General features: G+C 65.7%; 1 protein-coding gene across 1 annotated transcript in view; it reads left to right on the top strand.

Annotated features, from left to right (window-relative positions):
• Nucleotides 1-3,813: 3,813 nt before the first annotated feature.
• The window catches only part of MUC2 (mucin 2, oligomeric mucus/gel-forming), a 28,366-nt gene continuing 10,149 nt past the window's right edge, over nt 3,814-22,030 (top strand). Inside the window, 35 exon segments of the mRNA XM_027532368.1 lie at nt 3,814-3,966; nt 4,288-4,312; nt 4,692-4,962; nt 5,747-5,861; nt 6,059-6,149; nt 6,236-6,345; nt 6,446-6,656; nt 6,855-6,980; nt 7,333-7,450; nt 7,610-7,748; nt 7,834-7,941; nt 8,021-8,090; nt 8,402-8,539; nt 8,626-8,790; nt 9,174-9,268; nt 9,900-10,026; nt 10,342-10,597; nt 10,711-10,763; nt 10,873-11,024; nt 11,409-11,482; nt 11,796-11,934; nt 12,243-12,353; nt 12,439-12,618; nt 12,725-12,964; nt 13,375-13,531; nt 13,663-13,794; nt 14,230-14,377; nt 14,661-14,704; nt 15,088-15,294; nt 15,647-15,673; nt 16,237-16,804; nt 18,145-19,146; nt 19,826-20,832; nt 21,169-21,549; nt 21,709-21,999. Coding sequence (XP_027388169.1) covers nt 3,814-3,966; nt 4,288-4,312; nt 4,692-4,962; nt 5,747-5,861; nt 6,059-6,149; nt 6,236-6,345; nt 6,446-6,656; nt 6,855-6,980; nt 7,333-7,450; nt 7,610-7,748; nt 7,834-7,941; nt 8,021-8,090; nt 8,402-8,539; nt 8,626-8,790; nt 9,174-9,268; nt 9,900-10,026; nt 10,342-10,597; nt 10,711-10,763; nt 10,873-11,024; nt 11,409-11,482; nt 11,796-11,934; nt 12,243-12,353; nt 12,439-12,618; nt 12,725-12,964; nt 13,375-13,531; nt 13,663-13,794; nt 14,230-14,377; nt 14,661-14,704; nt 15,088-15,294; nt 15,647-15,673; nt 16,237-16,804; nt 18,145-19,146; nt 19,826-20,832; nt 21,169-21,549; nt 21,709-21,999 — 7,231 coding nt within the window.

Here is a 22,030-nt window from a genome sequence, read left to right on the forward strand (position 1 = left end):
AGGAATCGGGTTTTCTGTTACTCATTCTGAGTTTCACAGACAGCGACAGTCGACCTTCTGTGAACAGCGGCCACACCATCACCAAGCAGTGGGCAGCGTGGGCTGAGGGCAGCGAGGACGACTGTGAGCGGCCTCGGGCGGGGCAAGCGCAGGGGCTCTTCACACTTTCTGATCATTGGTCCAGAACGAAGCAATGAGAGCGCCCGCCTCTCAAGGCTGTGGAGGGCTTTAATGAGGCGGGCTGACTGAGTTCCTGGCCACTGCCTGCACACACCGTGCCCTTGTGAGGTGGTAGCCCTGCGGAGCTGCTGCAGAAGGCACAGCCCATCCCTCCTAGAGACTGTTTGTCCATCCATCCATCCACCCACCCACCCAGCCCCCCACCCAGCCGCCCATCCATCCATCCATCCATCCCCCCATCCCCCCATCCCCCCACCCCCCCGAAACGAAGCTTGTAAGTGTCTGCTGTGACGCTGCTCCGTGGAGGCGCCCACACAGGCGAGCCTCCAGCGCTCACTGAAGGCAGCAGTGGTCCCGCGGTGCAGGCGGGGCGGTGAGGACGATGCTCAGGGTCAGTGTTGGGTCTCGAGGTGGGAGACGTGTGAACTGGTCTCGTGAACTGCAGAGGCCCTGTACCCCCAGGGAGGCCATGCCTGTGCCTGCCTGCTCCGGGGAGCCTGGGTGAGGGCCCAGCCCACTGACCTGCCCTGGCCCACTCACACCTGAACAAACACCTGTGTGTGTGAACCCGCCCCCTCACCCGGCGCAGGGTGGGGCGGCAGGGTGGAGGTAACGTCCTCTCGTAAACCCTCGCAGGCCCGGGGCTGACGTGGGCCCGCGCGTGTGCACCAGGCCCTTCAGATCCTTGGCGGGCGTCTCCAGGCCTGAGAGTCCCCTTCCGACGTCTCGGGAGCACTTGGGGAGGGGGTGGGCACAGCTGATGCTTTGTCAGCCCCTCACCGAGTCTTCAGACGCTTAACTGCCAGGGACTCCGTCTGGGCCTGGCTGGGGCTGGGGTCTCCCTGGGGTGTTCAGAGGGCTCCCCTGGGTGCACCCTCCAACTGCCCACGGAGGCTGGACCAGAACCGAGGGCCTGGGGCGGGGCCCAGGGTCTGAGCAGGGTCCACACATACAGAGGGAGCCGCTGACCTCCCCTTCCTCGCCTTCCCCTCCCCTCCCCTCCGCCTTCCCCCTCCCCCTCCCCTCCGCCTTCCCCCTCCCCTCCCCTCCCCCTTCCCCTCCCCCTCCCCTCCCCCTTCCCCTCCCCCTCCCCTCCCCCTTCCCCCTCCCCCTCTGCTCCCCCCTCCCCTCCCCCTCCCCTCCCTTCCTGATGAGTCAGGGTCTGTGGACCTGACTTATCCGACTTGGGCTGTGTTTTGTGACGTCTCTGGGCCCCTCCCTCAGTCAGCGGTGACCCATGCGGTCCTCGGGAACAGTGTCTTGTCAGGGTAAACACCGCTGGGTGTGGGGCCTATAGGAGGAGGGCCATGACTGCCCAGGCTGCTGGCATATCTGCTCTGCAGGGGTCCACCCAGCGGGCGGGCACTCAGGCCCCCCGCAGCCCCAGCTGGGCAGAGTGCTGTCCTGGTGGCCTGGGGTGTCACAGCTTCATCAGAGAGGAGCGCTGGGTGGTTTGCTCAGCCCTCTCACTGAGAGGAGTGGGGGTCCCTCTGGGGCGGGGACAGGGCTCCAGCCACACTGAGGGAGCCTCTTCCCGCGTCCCCGAGTCAGCGTGATGGACGGGTGGATGTACCCAAGCACCCGGGGGTCCGCAGCCCTGCTCAGGGGCTGGAGCCCGCCCCATGCCCGCCCCAGCCAGTGGGGCTGATGCCACTGCTCACGGGCCCGCCTCACAACCTGCGACTCTGCCCAGAGGGCTGGGGGCCGGACACAGGGGCCTCGGGCAGCCTGTTGCCCACCCAGAGGGTCCACAGGGCTGACCTGCTCAGACGCAAGGGGGACCCCACCTCCTCAGTCCCAGGGGGCCCTTCCTTCTCAGACCAGAGGCTGTGCTGGGCACCCTGTGTCTGGCCAGGAATCCCTGAACCCACCAGAGCAGAGGGAGCCTGGCAGGGAAAATGACTACCCTTGGGGCCCACGGCGGGCCCGTCCTCGGGTTTTCCCAGGGCTCAGTGCCAGCCGTGCCAGCCCCACGGGAAAGCGGCACGGCCTGCCCGCTGGCCCTGCCGCTCTGGTTCCCTAATCCCTGGGCCTTCTGCTTCCAGCCCTGCGCTGTGCGAGTCCCTGGGGCCTGCGGGGAGGCGTGTCCCCAGGTCTGGGGAGGGTGGATGAGGGGCTTCACCCTCAGGAGGGCTGGGTCTGGGGACTGTGGCTCCCAGTCACCCTCTCAGACTCTGGGGTGCCCGTCCCTTGATGTCCTGGCCCTGCAGGGGCCCTGGGAGCCATCACCTGTGCTGGGGGGAGCTCGTGGCCCTGGGCGCTGCCGTGGGAGGATCGGGTGTCAGGAGAGGGAAGGCCCATGAGGGGCTTCTGTGGGGGTGCCGGGCTCAGGGACTCAGGGGGTCCCACGGCCCCCCCAGGTGGCCCCCTCTTCCAGAGTAACTGCTGAGATGAGCCCCTCCCGCTCACCCTGAAACCGGGGACTGTGAGGCTGGAGCCTGCATCTCCCCCTCATCTGAACAGTCGTCCACGCTCGTGTGGGCCAGAGTCAAAAGCTGAACCCAGGATGCACTGTTTTCAGGACGGGCGGACTGCTTGGAGGGGAGGCCCAACCTCGGTTTATCCACCAGCAACGGGGGCTGCCCAGAGGTCGCTAAGGTTCGGGGCCCGTGCAGCCCAAACGCCCCTTTCTGAGGCGTTTCCAGATGCGCTGGGCTCAGCTTGGAGGGTCTGGGATGCGCCTGAGGCCACAGCTCCTCTCCGGGGCAGGACCCTCTGCTGTGGGAGGCCTGGTCTGGGAGCACCTGTGGGCCACCTCCCCCGGCTCTGGTCCTCCCCACTGTCCTGGGAGGCGGCAGGGCCAGGCCTGTGCTGGGCTGAGAGCCACCTCCTTGCCCGGACCTGGCCCCTTCCCCTGGGGGATGGCCACTCTTGGCCTGGGGCCAGGTGCCCTGTGTCCCAGAGGATGCTGGGCTCCCCAAGTTCCAATTACATGTAATTCCAGAGGCGGGCCGGGCTGGGGGAGGGAAGGGATTAGCGAGTGGGCTGGAGCCAGGCCCTCACGGAGCTCGCAGGCTCCAGGAAGGAGCTGTGCTGAAGTGAGGGATCCCTGGGCCCCCAGTAGCCCACGCCTGCCCTGCCTCGGGCAGCAGGGTTCAGGGAAAGCAGGGCCCCGGTGGGGTAGCTGTGGCCCAGATGACCTCTGGGAGGCCCCCAGGTGGGAGGGGGCGCCCACCCCACAGACTGGCCTATCCGGGCCCCTGGGGAGGCCCCCACTGGACCTCACTGTGCCGGGGGTGCTGGATGGGTGAGGTGGGGACGCGGGGAGCGCGCTGTCTGCTGGGACAAGCTTCCAGCAGGACCCCTGGCCCCAGGCTGGCCCAGCAGCAGGAGGGACGGAGGTCCGCTTTGGGTGTGTGCTGGAATCGGGTAGACGGTGCCACATTGGGTAGATGGTGCCGCATCCCGGGCACGGCCAGCTCTACCGGAGCAATAAAAGATAAACCCCAGATAACCTGAGTCAATATTTCCCCAGCGGGCCCTCGGAGCCCCCACAGCTGTTTTCCTGATGACCTGGGGGGCGCCCCACCCGTCCCGCACCCTCCTGCCCTCCCCGCCCTCTGGCGGCTCTGTGGGGCATATAAGGCCTGGCCCCTGCCCCGGGCGCTCTGCCCTGCCTTCCTTCTGGCCACCATGGGGCTGCTGCTGGCCCACCTGGCGGCCCTCTGCCTGGCTCTGACCTGGGCCAGGGGCACGGAGCTCCAGAGAGGTGAGAAGGCTGCAGGATCCCCAGAGCAGATGGTCCTGCCTGGAGGAGAGGGGGTCTTCCTCGGCCCAGGCTTTGGGGTGGGCGACCTGGCCCGGCATTTGTGGCCCCACCCCTGCTGACTCTGGGTGCAGAGAGGAAAGGAGAAGGGAAGGGGGAGTCCCTTTGAAGGTGATGGTCCGGCCAGTGTGTCCAGGGGACAGTCCCAGGTGGACGCGCTGGGCCGGGCAGCTGCCTGTGGCTCTGAGGGAGGCAGGGGCCCACCAGAAGGGGCCAGGCCCCCAGTCCTGGGTGTCAGGGGCCCTTGGAGGGTCGAGACCAAGACGGTCCCCTCTGCAGAGCCGGCTGTTTGCGCCTCTGCTCGGGGGCGGCTTCAGCCAGAGAAGCCCGTGTGAGGGCAGGACAGGGGGCTCTCCATCCAGCGGAGCCACCGGGGCCGGGGGGGCGGGGGCGAACCTGGGGGCCCCCTCTGAGGGGTCTGGCACCACCCTCTGCTGAGTGCGGGCAGGCTGGAGCTGGGGGAGGGGGCACTGGCTGGGGCATCACTGGACAGAGTGTGGCAACGGCCAGGGTAGGGGCCCCCGCAGGGTACGGGCGTGAGGGCGAGGCAGCTGCAGATGCCCTTGCGGGGGCCCGAGACCGCGCGGGCGGGTGACCAGGGGGCCGGCAGAGGGCCCTGCAGGGCGACCTCCCCAGGGCCTGGGCCAAGACCCCAGTGGCTCTGAGCAGCTGGCGTGCGCCTCCGGAGCAGAGGGTCCTTGAGGGAGGCGGCCAGGCCACTCACGCCTCCCCCCGCGGCCCCCAGAAGGCAGAACCCGGAACCACGGCCACAGCGTGTGCAGCTCCTGGGGCGATTTCCACTACAAGACCTTCGACGGCGACGTCTTCCACTTCCCTGGGCTGTGCGACTACAACTTCGCCTCCGACTGCCGCGACGCCTACAAGGAGTTCGCCGTGCACCTGAAGCGCGGCCCCAGCAGCAGTGGGGGCCCGTCCCAGGTCAAGTATATCCTGCTGACCGTCAAGGACGACACCATCTACCTCACCCGCCAGCTCACCGTGCTGAACGGGGCCATGTGAGTGGTCCGGCCCGTCCCCTCCTGAGTCCTGGTGACAGGGCTGCGGCCCCTGCCCCCCAGCCTGACCCACTCCCCCGGCCCGCGTCTATTCTGGCCAACGGCTCAGAAGCAGAGTGTGGGGTCCGAGTCCAGGTCATCGATTCATTCAGCAAATGCTGATGAGGCCCTGGCAGGAACTCCCAGGGGTGCGGGGCTGGGGAGGGGGCTCAAGGGATTTATTTATCCCGTGCGTCTCTGCGACCTTTTCTGCTGGGAGCCCACCAGGCTCTGGGCTCGCCGTCCTGGCGGCCCGGCGGGCTAGGGTTACGTGGGGCCCGCAGGAGGCCGTTCCTCCCCCACGTTGTCCAGCATTGTCTGGGGAACAATGGGGCTCTGAGCGCACTCCCGCCCAGCGGTTCCCCACCTGCAGGCTTTGCCCTTTCCCTGCTGCTCGGGGTTTAGTTTCCCACAGCCCGGGCTCAGCGTCGGGGTGGGCACAGGGCCCCAGAGGCGGTGCGGGGTGGGCACAGGGCCTGCCCTCGGAGGCTGGGTGAGGCTTTCCCAGTTGGCCCGCCCTCCTCCCAGGGCTCCTGGGGATTCCTACCAGGAATGGAGCCTGAGGTGGGGTGTGGAGAGGGCCCTGGGCAGGCGTGTGTGGCCCCACCTGGCCAGGCAGGTGGGCAGGGGCTCAGCCACTGCTCAAGTGTCCCCAGAGAGCGGCCACCCGACCCAAGCCCACAGCCTCGGCCCCTCTGCGAGGGGGAGCTGCATGGGCCAGCGTGACCCCCGTGCCCACCCCCAGGGTCAGCACGCCCCACTACAGCCCGGGGCTGCTCATCGAGAAGACTGACGCCTACACCAAGATCTACTCCCGCGCTGGGCTCACTCTCATGTGGAACCAGGAGGACTCAGTCATGGTGCGTTGCGGGGAGGGCCGGGGGGCTGGGGCGCCACGTGGGGAGCGGGGGGGCACCCTGTGAGGGTCCCTCTGGGCCCTCAGGGCTGCCAGAACTGCCCCCGGGTCTCCCACCACAGCTGACCAGGCTCTGAGCCCCACTTGGCTGTGGGGGGGGGGCGACCCTGCGGCCTGCTCACCTGTCCCCTCCCCCGGCAGCTCGAGCTGGACAGTAAGTTCCGGAACCACACGTGCGGCCTCTGCGGGGACTACAACGGCCTGCAGACATACTCGGAGTTCCTCTCCGAGGGTGAGTGCCTCCTTGGGGGCCTCAGTGGGCGGGTGCGGGCGGCCTCCTGGCGCCCTCCAGCCTTGCTGAAGGCCGTGACCCCCCAGGTGTACGCTTCAGTCCTGTCGAGTTTGGGAACATGCAGAAGGTGAACAAGCCTGACGTGGTGTGCGAGGACCCCGAGGAGACGGTGGTCCCCGAGTCCTGCTCCGAGCACGTGAGTCCCCAGCCGCGGTGCGGGTGGGGGCTTTGGGGGGTGGGGAGAGCTGGGGGCGTGAGCAGCCCCACCCATGCCCGCCTCCTGCACCGCCCCCCAGCGCGCCGAGTGCGAGCGGCTGCTGACGGCCGCGGCCTTCGCGAGCTGCCAGGGCCTGGTGTCCGTGGAGCTGTACGTGCAGGCCTGCATGCAGGACCGCTGCCACTGCCCGCAGAACGCCTCCTGCATCTGCAGCACCATCGCCGAGTTCTCCCGCCAGTGCTCCCACGCCGGCGGGCGCCCAGAGAACTGGAGAACCGACGCGTTCTGCCGTAAGCGGCGTGCCGGGACAGCGGCGGGAGGACGCAGGGGGCTCACGGGGGTTGACCCAGGGAGCGTGCTGGTCTTTGTGGGTGCCGGGCAGGGCGGCCTGGTGTGTCCAGGGCTGGGGGCCACGTGTGTGCACCAGACCCTTCATGGTGTCCGCCGCGCCCGCCCCTTGGCTCAGGGGTCTGCCTTTGCTTGTCCAGCCAAGAGCTGCCCTGGGAACATGGTCTACCTGGAGAGCGGCTCACCCTGCATGGACACCTGCTCACACCTGGAGGTCAGCAACCTGTGTGAAGAGCACCGCATGGACGGCTGCTTCTGCCCAGAAGGTGAGGACGCGGGCGGGGAGTGGGGAGGCGGGATGGGGGACAAGCGGGAGAAAGAGCATGAGGGCTGAGACCCTCCCCACACAAGCGTGCACACGCACGCACACGCACGCACATGCGTGCACACACACGCACACACGCACGCACACACACTCAGCGTCAGCTTCCTGCTCCTCACCCCTGGACAGTCCTTCTCCAGCCTGGCCCGTGACCCTGAGTCTGGAGGCAGGTCCCTCAGACACAGTGTGGGTCCACAGCGCCCCCAAAGAGGGGTCTGTGGGTGGGAGGCTGGGTGCACCTGTGGCCCTGGGAGCGGCAGGATCGGGGCGGCTGAGGGGAACGTGTCCTGTTGCAGGCACTGTGTATGATGACATCGCGGGCGGCGGCTGCATCCCCGTGAGCCAGTGTGGCTGCAAGCTGCACGGACACCTGTACACGCCCGGCCAGGAGATCACCAACAACTGCGAGCAGTGGTGGGTGCCAGGGCGGGGGTCCTGGCGGGTGGGGGTCCCGGCGGGCGGTGGATCCCTGTGGGCTGGGGGGTCCAGGTGGGCCGGGGGTCCCGGTGGCCCGGGGGTCCCGGCGGACTGGGAGTGGCAGTCGAGCCTGACCCTGGGCCCTCTGCCTCACAGTGTCTGCAACGCTGGCCGCTGGGTGTGCCAGGACCTGCAGTGCCCCGGGACCTGCAGCCTGGAGGGCGGTGCGCACATCTCCACCTTCGACGGGAGGAAGTACACCTTCCACGGGGACTGCTACTACGTGCTGACCAAGGTGGGCTGGCGCTCAGCGGCGTGCGGGCGCTGGGCCCCTGCCCCACCCGCCGTGTGACTACAGCGCCCTCACCTCCACCCCACAGACCCAGAACGACTCCTACGCCCTCCTGGGCGAGCTGGCCCCCTGCGGCTTCACGGACAAGCAGACCTGCCTGAAGACGGTGGTGCTGCTGGCCGACAACAAGAAGAACGTGGGTGTTCCTGCCTCCCACCCCCCCAGCCCCCCGGCCACGGCCCTTCTCAGCCCTGTCCCCTCGGCCTTGCCTGCAGGTGGTGGCCTTCAAGTCGGACGGCAGCGTCCTGCTGAATGAGCAGACGGTGAACCTGCCCCACGTGACGGGTGAGTCCTGCTCCGGGTGCGCCGACTTGAGGGGGAGACGGGGGAGGGAGGAGGAGATGGGGGATGGGCAGACCCCCACCCCTTACCGCCCCTCACACCCCCCCTCACGCCCCCCACCGCCCCTCATGCACCCCCTCACGCCCCCCCCACCCCTCTGCCACCGTCCCTCACGCCCCCCCCACCACCCCTCACGCCCCCCCTTACCTCACTTCATGCGCCCCCCTCACGCCCCCCCTCACCCCTCTGCCACCGCCCCTCATGCCTCCCCCCTCACCGACCCTCACGCCCGGCCTCACGCCCCTCCCTTGCAGCGAGCTTCTCCATCTTTCAACCGTCCTCCTACCACCTCGTGGTGACCACGACCTTCGGCCTCAAGCTGCAGATCCAGCTGGTGCCGGTCATGCAGCTCTTCCTGTCGCTGGACCAGGCGGCCCAGGGCCGAGTGCAGGGTGAGTGGCCCCGCCCGGCTCCCCCTCGCGACCGCCGTCGGGCCTCTGCGGCCCCCGCCCTTCCCAACCCTGTCCCGGCCCCTCAGGCCTCTGCGGGAACTTCAATGGCCTCGAAGGGGACGACTTCAGGACGGCCGGGGGGCTGGTGGAGGCCACGGGCGCTGGCTTCGCCAACACCTGGAAGGCCCAGTCAAGCTGCGATGACAAGCTGGACTGGCTGGAGGACCCCTGCGCCCTCAGCATCGAGAGCGGTGAGGCTTGGCCGCCGGGCCCCGGCCCCAGGCAGACGGGGTTCCTGGGGGGACGTGGTGGGTGGGTGAGGTGTGGCCGGCTGGCTGCCTGCTGCCTTCTGCCTTGCGGCTGGCTTATGGTGGCCCACGGTGGCAGCTGGCCGAGGGACCCAGCAGAGGGTCTGCTAATCCGTGGGTGGTGGCCTCGACTGGACGCCCTCACACGCACTGGCCGCCTGTCACGTCTGGGGAGCTGGCAAGAGGCAAGGGGCACCTGCCCTGAAGGGGGGGGCCTGTTTTGGTCCACCGAGGGGCAATGTCTGCTCCAGCCTGGGTGACGGGGAAGCGGGATGCAGGGACGTGCTAGAGCGGCCGTCCCACTGAGGGGGCTGAACCCTCCACAGCCAACTACGCCGAGCACTGGTGCTCCCTGCTGAAGAAGCCCAAGACCCCGTTTGAGAGGTGCCACTCCACCGTGGACCCAGCCGAGTATTACAAGGTGGGTGGGCACGCAGCGGCCCCCGCCCCGGCTAAGCCCCACCCCTCCTGTGGGAAGCTGCTGTGTGTGCACAAGCACGTGTATATCGCTGCTTGTGTGAGTGTGCACATGCGGTGAAGGGTGTGTGTGTGCACGCGTGTACGTGCTGTGTCTGAGTGCTGTGCACGCGTGTACAGGCTGCGTGTCCGAGTGCTTGTGCACGCGTGTACAGGCTGCATGTCTGAGTGCTGTGCACGCGGGTATGGGCTGCGTGTCTGAGGGCTTGTGCACGCGTGTACGGGCTGGGTGTCTGAGTGCTTGTGCACGCGTGTACAGGCTGCATGTCTGAGTGCTGTGCACGCGGGTATGGGCTGCGTGTCTGAGGGCTTGTGCACGCGTGTACGGGCTGGGTGTCTGAGTGCTGTGCATGCGTGTACAGGCTGCGTGTCTGAGTGCTGTGCACGCGTGTATGTGCTCCGTGTCTGAGTGCTGTGCACGCGTGTACGGGCTGCATGTCCAAGTGCTTGTGCACGCGTGTACGGGCTGCGTGTCTGAGGGCTTGTGCACGCGTGTACGGGCTGCGTGTCTGAGTGCTTGCATGGGCGTGACGCTCCCCAGCCGGCTCCCACCTCACGGCCCGTCTGCCCCCCAGAGGTGCAAGTATGACACGTGCAACTGCCAGAGCACGGAGGACTGCATGTGTGCGGCCCTGTCCTCGTACGCCCGCGCCTGCGCCGCCAAGGGCGTCATGCTGTGGGGCTGGCGGGAGCACGTCTGCAGTGAGTCTCGGGCTCCGGCCGGCCTTCCGGTCCCTGCCGTCCCACCCTGGCAGTCGAGGGGGGAGGGGATGGGGGTGACATCGCAGGGGCCAGTGGCAAACCAGCCTGGGCATCTGCTTGCATGGAGGAGCTTGGAACCCCTCAGCCCAGAAGGTGGGGCACGTGGCCCCTGTGTGGCCGGGATGGGCCTGGGGTGACCGCTCTGCTGGCCCCTCGGCTGGACGGGTGTCCCAGCTGGACACGGGGCTTGGGGCTGGCCTTTGGGGAGCAGGAGCTGGGGCTGCCCCACCTCACACAGGCCCCTCCCCTCTGCAGACAAGGACCTGGAGTCCTGCCCCAAGTCTCAGGTCTTCCTGTACAACCTGACCACCTGCCGGCAGACCTGCCGCTCGCTGTCCGAGTCCGACACCCACTGCCTGCAGGGCTTCGCGCCCGTGGACGGCTGCGGCTGCCCTGACCACATGTTTCTGGACGAGAAGGGCCGCTGCGTGCCCCTGGCCAAGTGCTCCTGCTACCACCGCGGCCTCTACCTGGAGGCAGGGGATGTGGTCCTGAGGCAGGAGGAGCGATGGTGGGTGTCCTGGGGTGGGGGAGGGGTGCGCCCCGTCTGCTCGGGGGGCCCACCCCCTGCCCGCCCATCCCATAGAGCCGCTGGGCCTGGCTCACCCCACCTCTCCCTCTCAGCGTCTGCCGGAACGGGAGGCTGAGCTGCATACAGGTCAAGCTGATCGGCCAGGGTAAGTGGCCGCCACCTCGTGCGTGGCCTCCCGCCCCCCACACTCTCCCTTGCCCGCCCGAGCCCCCACCCAGCTTCAGCTGGGCTCAGCGGCCCCTTCCGTCCCGCAGCCTGCGAGGCCCCGAAGATCCATGTCGACTGCAGCAACCTAACGGCACTGGCCACCCGGAGCCCCAGGCCCGTCAGCTGCCAGACGCTGGCTGCCGGCCACGTGCGTTCTGGGGGTGCCGCTGAGGCGGGGGGCGCGGGGGGCTCCTGTGTGGCCCTGAGGCTCCGGATCCTGGGCCTCGGACGCTCGGGCTTTGCTGCCCTCTCATCCCTTGAGGGAGTAGCTGCCCGCGGGCCCCTGTAGGGACCGTGGAGGGGCCCCGGGCAGGCCGTTCTCACTTGCCTCCCAGCCCCACAGGGAGCCTGAGGGTGGGGCTCTGGAGGCTGGACCAGGGCGCGGGGTCGAGGATCGGAAGGTGGGGTGGGAGACACGAGTGAGTGTCTGCAGTGTCAGAAGAGGGGCTGGCCATCCTGGGCCTGGCATCTGGTCCTTGAACCCCTCTCTCCAACCACCCCCCAGTACCAGATGGAGTGCATTAGTGGCTGCGTGTGCCCTGAGGGGCTGATGGACGACGGCCGGGGGGGCTGCGTGGTGGAGGAGGCGTGTCCGTGTGTGCACAATAATGACCTGTACCAGCCCGGGGACAAGATCAGGGTCGACTGCAACACCTGGTGAGAGCCCGGCCCTGCCTCTGACGCCTGAGCGCTCCGCCGGGAGCCTGCCCTGGGGCACGGCCTCCTCCGTGGGGCTGGCTGGGGTCTGCAGGACGCCTGAGCGCTCCGCCGGGAGCCTGCCCTGGGGCACAGCCTCCTCCGTGGGGCTGGCTGGGGTCTGCAGGGCCCTGGTCCTGATGGGGGCTGCGGTACGAGGGCTTGGAGGTATGAGCTGCTGGGGGTTTTCTGCAGGGCTCCAGGCTGCTCTCTAAGCAGGACTGGGGAGCCCAGGCCCCTGCAGCCCCTCCAGCCCCCATCTCCCTCTCCCCAGCACCTGCCAGAAAGGGCGCTGGGCGTGCACCCAGTTTGTGTGCCATGGCACCTGTTCCATCTACGGGAATGGCCACTACATCACCTTCGACGGGAAGTACTATGACTTCGACGGACACTGCTCCTACGTGGCCGTTCAGGTGAGGCCGAGGGCACGGGCAGAGCCCGCCTCTGTTCTGTGGTCCCTGAACTGCTGGCCCTGGGTTGTCCCAGCCCAATGAGGAGGCTCTGAGCGGACAGGGTCTGGGGTCAGAGGGGAGCCCTTCCTTGGCCCTCCCATTCCACGACCTCCCGCGGGTGTCAGGGGTGTGGGGTGCCCAGGGGCGTGTGTGGGGGATAGTTAAGCCGCCTCTCAGCAGAGGAGGGGCTGGGGTGGGGCCCAGCTGGGGTGGGGTGCCCCTCACCCCGTGGCTGGGTCAGCCTGGCTCACGTGCCCCTGGGCCCCCAGGACTACTGCGGCCAGAACACCTCCCTGGGTTCCTTCAGTATCATCACCGAGAATGTGCCCTGCGGTACCACTGGGGTCACCTGCTCCAAGGCCATCAAGATCTTCATTGGGGTGAGTGCTGCCCCTCCCCGGGGGGTGCATGGTCCCTGGGGACCCCTTGGACCAGGCCAGTGACGGGCCTCTCCCCTGGGCACAGAGGACGGTGCTGAAGCTGGAGGACAGACACTGCATGGTGATCCAGCGTGACGTGGGCCACAACGTGGCCTACACCACGCGGGATGTGGGTCAGTACCTGGTGGTGGAGGCCAGCATCGGGGTCATCGTCATCTGGGACAGGAAGACCACCATCTTCATCAAGCTCGACCCCTCCTATAAGGTGCGCAGCTCCCTGCCTGCCCGGGCCGCCCAGGCACGCCCAGGGCCAGCCCCCTCCCTCCCGCGAGGCCCCCGGGCAAAGCCCCCTGTCCGGCTTGTCTCTGCAGGGTGCGGTGTGTGGCCTGTGCGGGAACTTTGACCAGCGGTCCAAAAACGACTTCACCACGCGGGACCGCATGGTGGTGGACAGTGAGCTGGACTTCGGGAACAGCTGGAAGGAGGCCTCCACCTGTCCGGACGTGAGGACCACCCCGGACCCTTGCACCGTGAACCTGCACCGCCGCTCCTGGTCGGTGAAGCAGTGCAGCATCATCAAAAGCCGGGTTTTCGCGCTCTGCCACAGCAAGGTGGGCGGGGCGCGGGTGTGGGCGGAGCCACCGCGAGGCGGGAGGGGCGTGTCGGCCTGTGGGCGGGGCCACGGGCCAGGGGCTCTCCCTGCAGTGTCACCCCTGAGCTCCGTCCTGTGTGTCCGGACACATGACCAGAGGTCCAGTCTTAACTTTGAGAGACGTGGCTGGATCCCCAGGCTCTCCCATACCTTCCAGGGCACAGCGCGCCCAGACAGCCGTCTGCTCCCGGCAGTGGGGGGTGGGTGTGGTGGGCACCGCTGTGGGACCCCCCTGGCAGGCCCCTGGGGGGTGGTGCCGGGTCACCTTTCCCTGTCCCAGCCTCGGGGCCCTGCGCTTCTCGGGGCACAGGGGAGGGCCTGGCCCCGGCAGGGCAGCGTGGACCCTGGCACATGGACGCCCCTCCCCAGGTGGACCCCATGCCCTTCTACGAAGCCTGCGTCCAAGACTCCTGCTCCTGCGACGCCGGCGGGGACTGTGAGTGCTTCTGCTCCGCCGTGGCCTCTTACGCCCAGGAGTGCACCAAGGAGGGCGCCTGCGTGTTCTGGAGGACCCCCGACCTGTGCCGTGAGCTCCGGCCTGCCCTGGCCCCCGGGCACCCGCGGGGCGGGGCTGGAGCTGCTGAGTGGGGAGGGGCGTGTCCGTGGTCCCCTCCCCGCCTCCGCCCTCCCCAAGTCTGACGGCACCTCTACCCCCAGCCATATTCTGCGACTACTACAACCCCCCCGACGAGTGTGAGTGGCACTACGAACCTTGCGGGAACCGCAGCTTCGAGACCTGTCGGACCGTCAACGGCATCCACTCCAACATCTCCGTGTCCTACCTGGAGGGTGAGGGGCCCCGTGGGGTGTTGCCCTGCGTGCCAGGCAGGCCAAGCTCGCCCTGCTGCAGTTTGTTCATCAGACAGTCTGCTGGGAGTCTGAGCTGAGACCCCACTCTCAAGGGGAGAGACAGAAAGGGGTCAGGTTAGCACACCAGGAAGTCAGGGGGCCTCTGAGTCAGGAGCGAAGGTGCCGTGGGAAAAGAGCAGGTCAGGATGAGGTGGGGGCTGAGGAGGCCTCTAGCTGAGAAAAGCTGGGAACTAGAGGACCATCTGGGGAGGGCGCAGGGGCCATGCCCCCCAGGAGGCTGGGCGGGGCCTGGCTGTCCCAGAGGGCGTCCTGGAGAAGAGGGCCTGCGGGGCGGGGAGGGTGGGCAGGGTGAGGTGGACGGGGTGGATGTGCATCCTCTGCGCCGGTCCAAGCCCAGCGCCCTGTGCCCACCAGGCTGCTACCCCCGGTGCCCTAAGCTCAGGCCGATCTACGACGAGGAGCTGAAGGCGTGTGTCACCAGGGACCAGTGCGGCTGCTACATCGACAACACTCACTACTCACCGGGCACGTCCGTGCCCGCAGGGCACATCTGCCACGCCTGGTACCTAAGCTCCCGTCACAGGGGCCCGGGGAGGTCAGCGCACACACACAGACATGCACGCCCACTCACACGCACGCACACGGCGGGGGGGAGGCGTGGCCCGTGTTGCCTCTGCACCTCGCCTCGTCCCTGCTCTGCCCACACTGGGAGCCCAGGTGGGGTCCCGAGCCGGCCTTTGAGGCAGCGTCACCCTGAGGCTGCAGGCCTGTCGTGGGGTGTGGGGGGCGGGTGAGGGCACAGGCCGGCGCCTCCTCGGGCCTGCAGCCTCACGCTTGCTTTTCAGCGTGTGTACCAAGTCCTCGAAAGTTGTCTGCCGGGTTGATGAAGGTAAGCTGCCCACCGCCGGATGCTCCTCCTGGACCCACCTGGGTCCTGGCTGGGTGCAACCTCCTGTGCTTCCGTCCCCGGCCCCCCTGAAGGTCCGCGTGGCTGCCCTGAGCCCCTGTCAGCTCGGAGGTGCCTCTGGTTTGCAGCAGCTCTTAGGGCTCACCTGACACATCTGTGTTTCTCCTGATGGGGAATGAAGCCCCTTCTGTGACGCAGCCTCTATGTTCTGATGGGCACCGCTGAGGGTCCTGGGCGCGGGGTCCTGGCGGGCGCTGGCTGGCTGCTGGTTGGTGGTGGGGGACCCGTCTCCCCTGTGTGGACGGGCTGAGGGGCCTGGGGAGCCTCTGTCTTGTCCCTGATGGGTAGATATTGGCCTCCCGCAGGGAAGATCGTCAACATGACACAGGACGGCTCCTTCTGCTACTGGGAGTTCTGTGGCCCCAACGGGACGGTGCAGAAATACTTCAACGTCTGTGTGTCCACCTCAGCACCCTCAACCCCCACCACGACCACCTCCGCCACCTCAACCCCCACCACGACCACCTCCGCCACGACCACCCCCACCAGCACCACTCCGACCCCCAGCACAAGTAAGGCCCCCTCCCCTGCAGGGGGCCTGCCTTCCCCTGAGCTCGGCAGGGACGGCCCTTCTAGGCAGGCGGGAAGTAATGACCTGCCTCTCAGCTTGGGGCGTGTCCCCCGCCCCCTCCCACATTTCAACCACAGCCCCAAGCCCAGAGCAGGGTGACGGCCACACGGACCTGCAGGAGCCAGGGCTGGAGGAGGCCGCCAGTGCCCTGGGTCCCTCAGCTGGAGTCGTAGCTAGTGCTGAACAGGCCGCGGGTGTATAACAGCCACCGGGAAACAAAACGTGAAAATGAAGAGATTTAACAAACCTCAAACCTGTACAATGACCTTCTCTCTCCCCACGTTTTACCGCAGCGTCACCTTCCTCTTCACCCACGACCGGTAAGTCACGTTAGCAGCTCGTCCCGTGATGCAGGGCGAGGAGCAGCAGAAAGCGTGCCTCCCTCGAGACCCCCGATGCGGGCTGGGCTGGGAGGCCGGACCACCGGCTCAGGGACTGGGGGTGGTCTGTTTTGGTGACCTGATTCCTGATTTGCTGAGCCCAGGGACTCATGCAGGGGACTTGACCAGCTCTGGGTGAAAACACTGGTCAAGAGTCCAGCCTGAGCCCCGCCAGCGGGCTTCTGGGCTGAGCTGGGTGGCCCTTCCTCGTTCATTTGTTTGGCTTATGGATTTGAAGGTAGCTGAGGAAGGGGCACTAGGCTGGTGCCTCAGGCCTGGTCTGTCACTGGCGGGGCATGGGGGTCTCAGGTTTTTAGCTGCAGAAAGAGGGGAGAAGTAGAAGGTGGAAGTTTAGGCTCAGCCTGAAGTCTCTGAGCCTGCTCCGGGCCCTTTGGTGGTGATGGGGACAGCTGGTCATGAGGGTCTCTGGGTTCTCTGAGCCCGTTGACCTCCCGAAAGGTACGCCCCCACCTGACTGGCCAATGCCGGTCTTGCTCGCCTAGTTTCCTGCTGCTCCTGGTCCGACTGGATCAACAATGACCATCCCAGTACCAATAGTGACGGCGGGGACCGAGAGACATTCGACGGAGCCTGCAGGGCCCCCCAGGACATCGAGTGCAGGGCGGCCGTGGAGCCCTTCCTCAGCTGGGAGACGCTGGGCCAGAAGGCTCAGTGCAATGTCTCCTTCGGGTTCATTTGCAAAAAAGAAGACCAGTTTGGAAACGGACCTTTTGAGGTCTGCTATGACTACAAGATACGGGTCTATTGCTGCCGGCAGAGGGATGAGTGTCCTACCTCGACCCCAACCACCACCCCGCCGACCACCACCCCACTGACCACCACCCCACCAACCACCACCCCACTGACCACTACCCCAACCACTACCCCAACCACTACCCCACAAACCACCACCCCGCTGACCACCACCCCACCAACCACCACTCCACCAACCACCACCCCACTGACCACTACTCCAACCACTACCCCAACCACTACCCCACCAACCACCACCCCACTGACCACTACCCCAACCACTACCCCAACCACTACCCCACAAACCACACCCCAACCACCACCCCGCCGACCACCACCCCACTGACCACTACCCCAACCACCACCCCAACCACTACCCCACAAACCACCACCCCGCCGACCACCACCCCGCCGACCACCACCCCAACCACTACCCACAAACCACCACCCCAACCACCACCCCGCCGACCACCACCCCACTGACCACCACTCCACCGACCACCACCCTGCCGACCACCACCCCAACCACTACCCCACAAACCACCACCCCCAACCACTACCCCAACCACTACCCCAACCACTACCCCACAAACCACCACCCCAACCACCACCCCCGCCGACCACCACCCCACCAACCACCACCCCACTGACCACTACCCCAACCACTACCCCACAAACCACCACCCTGCCGACCACCACCCCACCAACCACCACTCCACTGACCACCACCCCCACTGACCACTACCCCAACCACTACCCCCACAAACCACCACCCCATTGACCACCACCCCACCGACCACCACCCCAACCATTACCCCCAACCCCCACAACAACCACAGTGACCCCAACTCCAACACCGACTACCACAGAGACCACCACCCCCACCACTATCCCAACCACTACCCCACAAACCACCACCCTGGCCGACCACCACCCCACCAACCACCACCCCAACCATTACCCCAACCCCCACAACAACCACAGTGACCCCAACTCCAACACCCACTACCACAGAGACCACCACCCCCACCACTACCCCAACCACCAGCCCACAAACCACCACCCCACTGACCACCACCCCGCCAACCACCACCCCAACCATTACCCCAACCCCCACAACAACCACAGTGACCCCAACTCCAACACCCACTACTACAGAGACCACCACCCCCACCACTACCCCCCACCACTACCCCAACCACCAGCCCACAAACCACCACCCCATCAACCACCACCCCACTGACCACCACCCCGCCAACCACCACCCCAACCATTACCCCAACCCCCACAACAACCACAGTGACCCCAACTCCAACACCGACTACCACAGAGACCACCACCCCCACCACTACCCCAACCACCAGCCCACAAACCACCACCCTGCCGACCACCACCCCACCAACCACCACCCCAACCATTACCCCAACCCCCACAACAACCACAGTGACCCCAACTCCAACACCCACTACCACAGAGACCACCACCCCCACCACTACCCCAACCACCAGCCCACAAACCACCACCCTGCCGACCACCACCCCACCAACCACCACCCCAACAATTACCCCAACCCCCACAACAACCACAGTGACCCCAACTCCAACACCCACTACCACAGAGACCACCACCCCCACCACTACCCCAACCACCAGCCCACAAACCACCACCCCATCAACCACCACCCCACTGACCACCACCCCAACCATTACCCCAACCCCCACAACAACCACAGTGACCCCAACTCCAACACCCACTACCACAGAGACCACCACCCCCACCACTACCCCAACCACCAGCCCACAAACCACCACCCCACCAACCACCACCCCACTGACCACCACCCCGCCAACCACCACCCCAACCATTACCCCAACCCCCACAACAACCACAGTGACCCCAACTCCAACACCCACTACCACAGAGACCACCACCCCCACCACTACCCCAACCACTACCCCACAAACCACCACCCTGCCGACCACCACCCCACCAACCACCACCCAGCCGACCACTACCCCAACCCCCATCTCAACCACCACCCTGCCAACGACTATCCCAACTGTAACTACAGTCACCACAGTGACATCACCCCCATGTCTGCCGGACTGCAGATGGACTGGCTGGCTGGATTCTGGTAACCCGAACGATACCGAAGCAGGTGGAGATGTTGAATCCCTTGAGAACGTCTGCAAGACAGGCTGGGTAGCCAACATCTCCTGCAGAGCCGCCATGTTTCCCAACACTCCCCTCCAAGACCTTGAACAAACTGTGGTATGCAACACCTCTGTTGGGCTTGTGTGCAAAAACCAGGACCAGAAGCCAGGGAGAGCCACCCCACCTGCCTGCTTCAACTACGAGATCAACGTCTACTGCTGTTTTGTTCCACGTAACTGTGTCTCCTCCACACCTTCGACGACCACTACCAAGGCCCCAGGCCCATCGTCTACCACCCATTCAATAGAGACTCCAACCCCAACACCCACCATCACAGAGACCACAACCCCCACCACTACCACAACCACAGGGACCCCAACCGCAACACCCACCACCACAGAGACCACCACCCCCACCACTATCCCAACCACCACCCCGCAAACCACCACCCTACCAACCACTACTCCACCGACCACCACCCCACTGACCACCACCCCCACCACTACCCCAACCACCAGCCCACAAACCACCACCCCCACCGACCACTACTCCACTGACCACCACCCCACCGACCACCACCCCACAAACCACCACCCCACCGACCACCACCCCACCAACCACCACCCAGCGAACCACTACCCCAACCCTCATCTCAACCACCACCCTGCCAACGACTATCCCAACTGCAACTACAGTCACCACAGTGACATCACCCCCATGTCTGCCGGATTGCAGATGGACTGGCTGGCTGGATTCTGGTAACCCGAACGATACCGAAGCAGGTGGAGATGTTGAATCCCTTGAGAACGTCTGTAAGACGGGCTGGGTAGCCAACATCTCCTGCAGAGCCACCGTGTTTCCCAACACTCCCCTCCAAGAGCTTGAACAAACTGTGGTGTGTGACACCTCTGTTGGGCTTGTGTGTAAAAACCAGGACCAGAAGCCAGTGGGAGCCACCCAGCCTGCCTGCCTCAACTACGAGATCAACGTCTACTGCTGTTTTGTTCCACGTAACTGTGTCTCCACACCTTCGACGACCACTACCAAGACCCCAGGCCCATCATCTACCACCCATTCAACAGAGACTCCAACCCCAACAGCCACCATCACAGAGACCACAGCCCCCACCACTACCACAACCACAGGGACCCCAACCACAACACCCACCACCACAGAGACCACCATCCCCACCACTATCCCAACCACCACCCTGCAAACCACCACCCTACCAACCACTACTCCACTGACCACCACCCCCACCACTACCCCAACCACCAGCTCACAAACCACCACCCCACCAACCACTACTCCACCAACCACCACCCCACTGACCACCACCCCCATCACTACCCCAACCACCAGCCCACAAACCACCACCCCACCGACCACTACTCCACTGACCACCACCCCACCGACCACCACCCCACAAACCACCACCCCACCAACCACCACCCCACCAACCACTACTCCTCTGACCACCACCCCACCGACCACCACCCCACCAACCACCACCCAGCCGACCACTACCCCAACCCCCGTCTCAACCACCACCCCACAAACCACCACCCTGCCAACGACTATCCCAACTGCAACTACAGTCACCACAGTGACATCACCCCCATGTCTGCCAGACTGCAGATGGACTGGCTGGCTGGATTCTGGTAAACCGAACAATACCGAAGCAGGCGGAGACGTTGAATCCCTTGAGAACATCTGCGAGACGGGCTGGGTAGCCGACATCTCCTGCAGAGCCGCCATGTTTCCCAACACTCCCCTCCAAGACCTTGAACAAACTGTGGTATGCAACACCTCTGTTGGGCTTGTGTGCAAAAACCAGGACCAGAAGCCAGGGAGAGCCACCCAGCCTGCCTGCCTCAACTACAAGATCAACGTCTACTGCTGTTTTGTTCCACGTAACTGTGTCTCCACACCTTCGACGACCACTACGGAGACCCCAGGCCCATCATCTACCACCCCAACCCCAGCACCCACCATCACAGAGACCACCACCCCCACCGCTACCACCACCACAGAGACCCCAGCTACAACACTCTCCAAGGCTTCAACTGGGACTCCAATGCCAACCTCTAGCACCACCTCAAGAGAGACAACAACCACCACACCAACAACCACAGTGACCCCAAGCCCGCCATCTACCACAACTACAACAGAGACTCCTACCCCCAACACCCACGACCACAGAGACCACCACCCCAACCACTACCACAAGCACAGGGACCCCAACTCCAACACTCACCACCACAGAGACCACCACCCCACCACAACCACAGAGACCACCACCCCCACCACCACCACAACCACAGGGACCCCAACCCGAACACCCACCACCACAGTGACCCCAAGTGCACCATCTACCACCACAACAGAGACTCCAACCCCAACACCCATCTCCACAGAGACCACCACTCCCACCACAACCACAGAGACCACCACCCCCACCACTACCACAACCACAGGGACCCCAACCGCAACACCCACAACCACAGGGACCACCACCCCCACCATTACCACCACCACAGAGACCACCACCCCCACCAGTACAACAACCACAGGGACCCCAACCCCAGGACCCACCACCACAGAGACCACCACCCCCACAACTACCACAACCACAGTGACCCCAACTCCAACACCCACTACCACAGAGACCACCACCCCCACCACTACCCCACAAACCACCACCCTGCCGACCACCACCCCACCAACCACCACCCCAACCATTACCCCAACCCCCACAACAACCACAGTGACCCCAACTCCAACACCCACTACCACAGAGACCACCACCCCCACCACTACCCCAACCACCAGCCCACAAACCACCACCCCACCAACCACCACCCCACTGACCACCACCCCACCAACCACCACCCCAACCATTACCCCAACCCCACAACAACCACAGTGACCCCAACTCCAACACCCACAACCACAGAGACCACCACCCCCACCACTACCCCAACCACCAGCCCACAAACCACCACCCCACCAACCACCACCCCACTGACCACCACCCCACCAACCACCACCCCAACCATTACCCCAACCCCCACAAACAACCACAGTGACCCCAACTCCAACACCCACAACCACAGAGACCACCACCCCCACCACTACCCCAACCACCAGCCCACAAACCACCACCCCACCAACCACCACCCCACTGACCACCACCCCACCAACCACCACCCCAACCATTACCCCAACCCCCACAACAACCACAGTGACCCCAACTCCAACACCCACAACCACAGAGACCACCACCACCACCACGACCACCACCACCACCACGACCACAACCACAGGGACCCCAACCCCAACACCCACAACCACTCAGTGTCTGCCGGACTGCAGATGGACTGGCTGGCT

Source organism: Bos indicus x Bos taurus, chromosome 29 (assembly GCF_003369695.1).
Source record: "Bos indicus x Bos taurus breed Angus x Brahman F1 hybrid chromosome 29, Bos_hybrid_MaternalHap_v2.0, whole genome shotgun sequence".
NCBI classification, from domain to species: domain Eukaryota; kingdom Metazoa; phylum Chordata; class Mammalia; order Artiodactyla; family Bovidae; genus Bos; species Bos indicus x Bos taurus.